At 63.7% G+C, this 8,848-nt stretch overlaps 3 protein-coding genes across 3 annotated transcripts in view; 1 reads left to right on the top strand and 2 right to left on the bottom strand.

The window, feature by feature from the left end:
* Positions 1 to 4,256: 4,256 nt before the first annotated feature.
* Positions 4,257 to 4,910, top strand: EMIHUDRAFT_212913 (hypothetical protein; the record flags this gene model as incomplete). The annotated part of the gene is made up of 1 exon (XM_005765536.1): positions 4,257 to 4,910. One exon carries the CDS (start codon positions 4,257 to 4,259, stop codon positions 4,908 to 4,910), a length of 654 nt encoding a protein of 217 aa, XP_005765593.1.
* A 261-nt stretch (positions 4,911 to 5,171) lies between these two features.
* Positions 5,172 to 6,589, bottom strand: EMIHUDRAFT_437191 (hypothetical protein). Its single transcript, XM_005765535.1, has 5 exons — positions 6,570 to 6,589; positions 6,294 to 6,502; positions 5,939 to 6,221; positions 5,745 to 5,845; positions 5,172 to 5,663 (listed from the first exon to the last, which is right to left on the bottom strand). Exons 2-5 carry the CDS (start codon positions 6,477 to 6,479, stop codon positions 5,562 to 5,564), a joined length of 672 nt encoding a protein of 223 aa, XP_005765592.1. The 5' UTR covers positions 6,480 to 6,502; positions 6,570 to 6,589; the 3' UTR covers positions 5,172 to 5,561.
* A 1,304-nt stretch (positions 6,590 to 7,893) lies between these two features.
* The window catches only part of EMIHUDRAFT_103952 (hypothetical protein), a gene marked incomplete at both ends in the record, with an annotated part of 3,385 nt that continues 2,430 nt past the window's right edge, over positions 7,894 to 8,848 (bottom strand). Inside the window, 2 exons of the mRNA XM_005765534.1 lie at positions 7,894 to 8,175; positions 8,326 to 8,566. Coding sequence (XP_005765591.1) covers positions 7,894 to 8,175; positions 8,326 to 8,566 — 523 coding nt within the window. The remainder of the gene's footprint in view (positions 8,176 to 8,325; positions 8,567 to 8,848) is intronic.

The following is an 8,848-nucleotide window of genomic DNA, read 5'->3' as shown; positions in this document are numbered from 1 at the left end:
CGGCGCGAGGGCCACATCGAGGTCGCGGAATGGCTCGTGCAGCTCGCGTATCGGCCGCGTGACGAGGGCCCACGTGCCGACCCACGCTGCCTCGCGGATGTCCATGGCACTGGTCAGGCCCATACCGCCCATCCTGACCGGGAGTCGGGCCTGCTGAACAGCGACCCGCCACCGTGGGCTGTTGCGTCCGACCCGCGCGCCACCCACGAGGGTGTAGAGCGCCTCCTCCATCAGGCGGTCGTGCTCGCGCGCGGCGTCCTGGGTCACCGACGGCGGCATAGTGCGAAGGAAGAAGGTGAGCGTGGTGTTGCTGCAGAAGCGGAGGAGCACCTGGGCGAGCTGCTGCGCGGTGTGGATCGTTTTGGTGTCGCGCAGCGCCACGATGCCCGAGAGCGGCTCCAGCGCCTTGCGGACGCGCTTGACGAGTTTGTCACGGCACCACGCCTTGTCCCCGAGGTACGCCCCGAGCACGCGAATACCGCGAAGGACGCCGTCTGCGGAGTCCGGCGTGCCCTTGACATCCGTGCGGTTGCGCACCGCGTCGAGCGAGCGCGGGTCGGGGGCCCACATGCACCGCTTGGACTTGTTGCTCTCGACGCCACTCCAGAGTTGAGCAAGGTCGTCGCCCTCGAGCATCGCCTCGAGAGCCGCCCTCGGCGCGTCCGCGACGTAGGTATCGTCAAGGTAGGCGCAAATTAGGGCGGACGGGTTGCGCACCTGCATCTCGAGCAGGGTCCAATGATAGCCGACGGCAAAGAGGAAGGGCCCGAGAGGATCGCCCTGCGCGCAGCCCTCGGTCGACATGAAGGTGTCGCCCGAGCTGCACCGCGCCTCCGCGTTGAAGAGAAAGAGGCGGCGCTGCTCGCTATACCACAGCGCGACGGTCGGGATGAGCTCCGGGAACCACCGCCGCAGGCCCGCAAAGATGGCCTTGCGAGAGATGCAGTTGAAGCCGTTGCGCTTGTCGTCCGAGGCGATCGCGTGGCCGGGGTTGCGCCGCAGATGCTCCTGCAGCAGCTGGATCGCCACCTCGGCTCCGCCAGCGAGTCCCACGCCGACCTGCAGGGGGATGTTGCACGCCTTGACGCGCGCCTCCGCCTCCTCCGCCGACATGCCGAGCCCGCCGTCCTCGGTGGGGCGGAGGCAGATCTCGCGCATGCCGTCGCGGACCGTGCGTCTCATGTCGGGCGTGCCGCCGGTGAAGAGGTCGCACATGTCGGCGCTGCGATGCTTCATGAGCACGCGGTTGGCGAGGCGGCGGATCGCGGCGGGAATGCCGATGGGACGGGTGCCGGTGAGGTTTCCGTCGTCGTCTCTCTTCTCGATGCCGAGGAGGTTGAGGTCGCCCCAAATCTTTGTGGCCGACTCGTGCACCTCGCCGCGGTTGATGGAGGCGGCGATGTCGAAGAGCACTTCCCTCGTGTCCGCCCCGCCGTAGTACAGGAACTCTAGCTCCTCATAGCTCACGCCGTCGACGGACATGGCCCGCGCCTTGGGCACCGAGTGGAACACCTCCCAGAATGCGTCCCGGTACTCCTTGCTGGAGGTCGAGTAGCGTGTGACGGCGCCGCCGGCGCCCTGGGCAGGCCGCATGTCGTCATCCGAGACCGCGGTGGACTGCGGGTGGAGGTCGCGAAGCGTGTCTCGAACCAGCGCCTGGTCCGCTGTCAGGCCGCCGCCGGGCTGCGTGTCGTCGTACACGCCCGTCTCGGCGACGGGGTTGGTCGAGAAGCGGGCGCAGGCCTTGGAGAGGTAGCCTGCTCCGGCGAGGCCGAGGACGGTGGCGAGGAGACGCTCGTCGCGGCTCGACTCGCTCGCCCCCTCTCCCTCTTCCTCGCCCGCCTCCGCCTCTGCCTCCTCCCCCCCCCCGGACGGAGCGTGCGCTCCCCGCCTCATGGCTGCAGCAGCGTCCGCAGCTGCCCCGCTGCCACCCTGGCGCTCGAGCTCGGAGGCGCGCGCCGCCGCCTCCCTCTCCCGCTTGGCAGCGGCGGCGTCGGAAGCCTCTCGCACCATCTCGGCGACCAGCTGCTCCAGGCCGCCTGTCATGACCATCCGGACGCGCCCGAGCATCTCCGACTTGGTCCGCTCCTTACCGCCCTCGCGGAGATGGTTGATGGTTACCATCTTGGATAGGATCTGGAAGGCGACGTAGAGCCCCGCGTCCGGGGTGTTGATGTGATCGCGCAGGAGCGTGGCGCCGTGGTAGAGCATGCCGTAGTACTCCCGACGCGCTCTCTTCGGTGGGCGGCGGCGACGGACGGTATCCAGCTGCGCGAGAAGGCGTGGGTGGTTGGCCCAGGGGCGGAGCCACTCGTAGGAGTATCTGACGCCGGGGCTCGAGATGAAGTATTGCGAGCCGCGGGCGTGGAACGCCGCCTTGCGCGCTGCGTCGGACGAGACCTTGGCGCGTCGGCGTGCTTCGGCGCTGGTGGCGGCGGAGCTCCCGTCGTCGCCCGCTGCCCTCTTGGCCCTCGCCTTTGCGAAAAAAGAATTCTTGAGGGACAAGCCTCTCTCACAGCACACTGGCACGACAAGGGCGCAGACTGGCGCGGACTGGCACACACACAGGCTCACCACCGGAGCCGCCTAAGCGACTCCGTTAAGAACGGCAATGCACTCCGCACCATGCACAATGCCGCTCTCCCCGCACGCTAGCTCGTTCACCGTCTGCCACGCCACGGCGGTGTGGAGGACGACAGACAAGCGCTGCATCTGCAGCCCGTGCCAGTTCTTGGTGGTCCATGTGACCTCGTCCAGGTGCTGAGCGTGCGAAAGTTTGTTGCTCAGCTGGTTCGCCGCCTCCCTGCGCTGCCACACACATGTGCGTACGTGCGTCCTTTAGCTCACTGGGAGAACGAGCCCGAGCGGGAAGGGGGCACCGCGCAAACTAAAAACGAGTTTGCGGCGGATCCGCTACAGCCAGGTAGGTGTAGGTAGAAAGGTGAAGAACAGCCAGGCTCGGACTGGACACCAACGCGGTATGGGTGGACGCTAGACAGATGATGACGACACGCACGAGCGACACACAGACACAAACAGGCCAGGGACGGCTGGGAAGTGGCTGTTCTCTCATCGCCATCTCGCTGGCCTCTTCGCAGGCCCCCCCGACCGCGTCGAACTCATCGGCGCGGGCTCTCTCGGCTACGGGACCGGCCCCAGCTTCGGCTGAGGGCTAACAAGCTGCCGAGCCCAAATCACTGTGAGAGTCGTGATTTCTTGTTGGTCTTTAAAAATCTCTCGTTGTGTGTGTGAGAGAGAGATTTTTTTTGTTGTGTTGTGTGTGTGTGTGTGTGTGTGTGTGTGTGTGTGTGTGTGTGTGTGTGTGTGTGTGTGTGTGTGTGTGTGTGTGTGTGTGTGTGTGTGTGTGTGTGTGTGTGTGTGTGTGTGTGTGTGTGTGTGTGTGTGTGTGTGTGTGTGTTGTGTTGTGTGTGTTGTGTGTGTGTGTGTGTGTGTGTGTGTGTGTGTGTGTGTGTGTGTGTGTGTGTGTGTGAGAGAGATTTTTAGCAATACCACACAACTCTAACACTCACACGTTGTTTGTTTTGTGAGAGAGAGAGAGAGAGAGAGAGAGAGAGAGAGAGAGAGAGAGATTTTGTTGTGTTGTGTGTGTGTGTGTGTGTGTGTGAGTGTGTGCGTGTGTGTGTGTGTGTGTGTGTGTTGTGACTTGTGTGCGCTGTTTGATATCAAAAAAAGAATACTCACTCCGTCAACCGGTTCCGGCTCCTACCCAGATAGGGGGTCTGTTGGCACTGAGTCGCGCCAAAACGCCCTACCTACCTACCTATTGCGGGCGCCGACCGCCAGGCTCCGTGCCCCACCTACCTACCTATTCCCAGGCCGCGCAGCGAAGCGAAAAAATACCCGTTTAGCCCTCTGTGAATAGGGTCCCAGCGCCCGCCGCGCCGGCTTATACCGCGGTGCGGCGCCGCTCGCGAGCCCGCCAGAGCATGGCGACTCGTCTGGCATGGCCCCGTTTCGCGGCTAAACGCGCCGTCTCTCCCGCCCGCGCGAGCGAAGCGGTTTACTCTCTTGGGGTTTTTTACTTTCACCCCCCCCACCCACCCACCCACCCACCGCCACCTACCTACCTATTGCGGGGCCCTCTGGGGCGGTCAAAACCGGACCTACCTACCTATTGCATAGGGTCCAACGCACAGACCGCCTATCTGGGTAGGAGCCGGAACCCTGAGCGCGCGAGACCGATTCACCGTTGTGTAGCGCCCTCTCCAGGAGTGCCCTGGGCGTGCGACCGCAACATGTCCGCAGCCAAGCGTGCGCGGACTGACGACACCGGCGCCGCAGCCACTCCGGCCACTCCCGCCGTGGGGAGCTGCAACTTCCAGCCAATGCGGCTCTCGGTCGGCGGCACGCTCTTCACAACCACGCGGGCAACACTCTGCGCTGAGAAGGGCTCTATGCTGGCGACAAAATTCGAAGGCGGAAGCCCGTTTGGTGAGCTTGTGGCCGATGAGACCGGCGCGATCTTTCTCGACACCGATCCGGCCACGTTTACATGGATCCTCGGCTACCTTCGCCGCAGCTGCTGTCTGGCCGGCACCCCACCGCAGCCGCTGCTTGAGCAGGTTCGGGCTGATGCCGATTACTTTGGCCTGTCTGGGCTCGTGAAGGCGCTGGATGCGAGGCTGGCAGCGATTGAGAAGGCGGAGAAGGCGGAGAAGGCGGAGAAGGCGAAGAAGGCCGCGACTCGTTACACGTATCAACACCATCTGGTTGGCCCGCTGTCGGCGACGGACACTGACGGCGACGAAGACCGACGGTACGCAAAGTTTGAGCAAAGCATGCAGGAACTGAACGATTCGGCCCAAGCAGGCTATCGCCTCGTCAGCGCGGCAGTCGACGGAGAGGGGATTTATGTCGACTGCATGATGGAAAAGGTCGCTGCGCGGTGAAGAGCCCGCATGAGCCACCGCGGACACCACGGAAGGCGCGGAAGCGGCGGGCTCGCGCGGTGCGTTTCACGGCCATCGATGGCCGAGCGTAAGCTTCAAAAGTCCGAACGATGTAGAACCGGATGCGCAGAACAAGTTGCGCCCTTCTCTCTGTGACTGTGTGACTGCTCACTCCTCACTGTGCAGAGTAGCGGCGCGTACACTCGTGTAATGCGTAAAGCCGTGCGTATTACTTAGTTTCGCGCATCGCGTCGACCCCACAAACGAGAGAAACGTCGTCAAGCAAACAATGGCGAGTAATAAACACGTATGAGAACGCACAAGCGAGGGCGCCGACCACAGTGCGCGCGCGAGCGAACCGTAAATCGCGTACCACCTCAGCTTCGACGGAGCGCGCACACTCACACGACACGTACAGCGCTCCACATCTCACAAACAAGCAGTGCTCTATATACTAACGATCGAACGAGCACCCGACGTGGCGGCGGGGGAGACTGAAGACTCAGACCAGAGAGACTACAAACCAGAGACATAGACCCAAGCGGACAGGGTCTCACATGCGCATACGTATACGTACAGCAGGGCGAGGCCCCGAAGCAGCAGCACAGAGCACCAGGCCCGCTTCCTCGGGCTCTTGTGGCGCGTCCCTGCTCACCACCAGTCGTAACCCTTCCTCTCGCACTCGAGCTTGGCGCAAGCGATGCGCCCACCATCGGCCCCGTGGACAACGATCACGGGGCCGTCTTCTTCCCCCTGTGCGTGTTTGGGCGTGTGGTGAGGAGTTGGACCAGAGGTGTGGAACAGGGTCGCGCTGGGCTGGGGATGAGCGCGCGCCAGGAGCTCCGGAAGCGTGAGGCCGGTCGTGGCGGTGAACTCGCCATAGGCGGCGGTGTAACCCGCGGCCAGGACGTCGTAGTCGTTCTTGAAGTCGGTGCCTGCACGAATCGGGTTGGAGGCAGGATGGAAGGGGAAGAGGGGAGATGCGTGGTGCAATCATGTCTCATACCAAGTGAAGATAGGTTTGACACCTGCGCCGGTGCCCCATGGGTCCGCAAAGCCAGGCGCATAATAGTGGCCGCCTCCTGTCGCCCCGCCAGCCCCCAGGGGGGCGCATCCTCCGATGCCGCTGTGGACGTGGACGCCACACGCGTTGGTCAGGCCGTCCACGGGCTCGTCAATGGTGCCTCCTGTCGCGTTCTTGACCGGGTAGATGCCGCCGATGCACTCAGAGTCGAGCCCGGTGAGGCGGAACTTGAAGCTTTGCGCCACGTCGTCAAAGGGCTTGGTGCTTGCGTCGTTCTCCACGAGCACCTGGGAGGAGTGAGGAGTCAAATGACGGTGTGGTGTGTGTCGGCGAGCCCGCAGGCGCAGGTGATCTCTCACCACCCCCTCGACGTCGCCGCCCTCTTTGAACTGGACCCACTCGTCGGCTTTGAGGACCTTGCATTTTCTTTGCCAGGGGCGGCCGCCCAGCGAGCGGCGTGAAGTTCGCACCTCGAGCGACGTCGACGACGCCGGCGCCGCGGCGATGGAGAGGATCAGGGTCGAGATGAGGATGTGCGAGAGCATCTTGGCTGTTGCGACGAGAGTGCCTGTGGCGAGAGGGAGCGTGTCAGCGTGCGGGGTAGGTGGAGAGCGTGGAGATGGACCGCAGCTCACAGGTGCGTGAGGCTGCGTGGAGGGCTTGCTTTCCGAATTGCGGCGGATGTGTCCTCCATTAGCGGTCGTGTGCTCAATGCATCCCGAGTTTACGGCCCGAAATCGCGCTGACGGCGTGCCACCCCGCATTTTCATTTCTTTATATTGCGCGACGGGCCGTGTATAGAATGGTTGGGTAGTAGGGCTAGAGGGTCGCTCTACACTTAGCCTCTGCAGCGAGCGAGCGCTCAACTTAGCCCCCGCACGGAGCCGGGCTCAGACTTAGACCCTCATGGTCGGGGGCCATGAACTTAGACGACATAAGGCCAACTCCGGGTAAAACCCGGTATACCTGAAAAGCTTTCAGGTTTACCCGAAAAATACCTGGACGCGTCCCGACCAACGTTTGCCACGCCATATCGCCTTCTCCCAGGGCCAGTGCGCCACTTGCGGCGCGCAACTCCTGCTCAAGTACGCGCAACGTACCATATGCTGCCGCTATGCGTGCCTTAAGGCGGCTGCGGCGAAGCGGCGGGCGCGGCATGCCGATGGCAGTGCGGACGATGCGGTTGCGATGTGTTCTGCTTCAAGATCGTGGCGGTGCTTGGCATGCACTTCTGCGATCCCAATCAGCTCATCGCAACGAAGCAGCGCAACAAGCTGGCTGCTGCCAACAAGGCCCTATGCTACCTCACGCGCGGATCGTTCAAAGAGGACCAGCATACACAGGCTTCTCTGACACGCGTTTGTTTGAGCTTGAGGCTATTTGTGAGAACTGTTTGGCGAGAAGTCGCCGAAGATTGCGCTCAAGAAGCAGCAACGAGAATCGGAAGAGGAGGATGCTGAGGCGGCGATTGCTGAGCATGAGAAGGATCGATCGCCCGCCGCAGGCGAAGAAAATTTGGGGGCTGCGCCGTATCGTTGTACGTTGATCACGGTGGGAGCCTCTTGGCCCCAGGCCGTCCACGGCCGACTTAGCCGATGTAAGAGGCTCCCGCTGATCTTAGACCGCGCAAGCACTCCAGCGTGGCTAGCCACACTTAGACCCGTTAGGCCTCCAGGCTCAGAACTTAGACTACTACCCAACCAGTGTGTATAGAAACTCGCGAATATTGGTGTATAACAAAAGTTTACGCTAAAGCCGTATACGTCGTGGGTCGCGTCCCCCGATTTCCGTCAACCCAGCATCCACACTTACCAGCCGTCTCACCGGCCCACTACTCGCCTCGGACCAAAACCTCAACCGAGTAGACACAGGAATCACATTTGAATGGAGGTTGTGCTTAGTTTGAGCGCTTGGACTGCGCCGCCGCGCCGCGCGCTATCCACCCGCGCCGCCGCCTCGTCATCTCAGGAAGAGGTTCGCGCCCTCAAACTCCTCCTCCGCCGCGGCAACGCCGTGGCGAATCGCGACGGAGGCGTCCGCGGCGGTGCCGCCCGCGCCGCCACGCTGCCGCTTGGCGCCCTGTCGCCGCGTCGCGCCGGGGTCGAGGGCGGCAGAATCGCCCCCCTCCTCCTCGGGCGCAGACGGCGGGCGCCTCCCGAAGACAGACGAGAAGAGCTCGCCCAGGATGACGGGGCGCTCGGGCACCACCGGAAACATGAAGTTTTGCAGCGGCGGCTGTACCTGGGGGGGCGAGGCGAGGGGGGGGGGCGAGGCGAGGGGGGGGGGAAAGGTGGGGAAAGGGGCGGGGAGGGTTGGGCGGAGGCGAGAAGAGGTGAGCACAGTGCGTGCCGCGGGTCTCTCGGCGGTCTCTCGCCCATCTCTCGGCTGCACCTCATACGAGAGTCGTCGCCCCTTGGACTGGCGCGACTCCGCCTTGCGCTTGGTGCGCTTGAGCTTCGGCGCGGCGGCGGCGGCGAGGGCGGCACCCCCCTCCTCGAGTAGCGACCGCAGCAGCGAGTGGTAGAACGGCGCATCGTCGTACACTTCGCCCACCGCCCCCGCAACGCCGCCCTCTCGCAACCCCAGGACCGGCTCGGCCAGGGTGTGCGCGCGCTGCGCGCGCAGCGTCGACCTGTTCACAGCTGCAGGTGTGAAGAGACGCCGTTCACAGCGTCGCCCTGCGTTGTGGGATCACGGACAGCAGAGCCACGGACACCAGGGCATGCGGACTGCGGCCTCGTGCCGTGTGCCCACACCCTCGGGCGGGCACTACGGGCTGCGAATACACACTGCGAGCACAGCTGAGCACAGCTGAGCACAGCTCGGTACAGCTCGGTACAGCCGCGTGCAGCAAAGTGCAGCAGTGCAGCCGCGTGCAGCGAGCCCCCCTCACGAGGACTGCCCTCTACTCCTC

Source organism: Emiliania huxleyi (genome assembly GCF_000372725.1).
Source record: "Emiliania huxleyi CCMP1516 unplaced genomic scaffold EMIHUscaffold_55, whole genome shotgun sequence".
Lineage (NCBI taxonomy): Eukaryota > Haptophyta > Isochrysidales > Noelaerhabdaceae > Emiliania > Emiliania huxleyi.
This window is presented reverse-complemented; position numbering and strand designations above follow the sequence as displayed.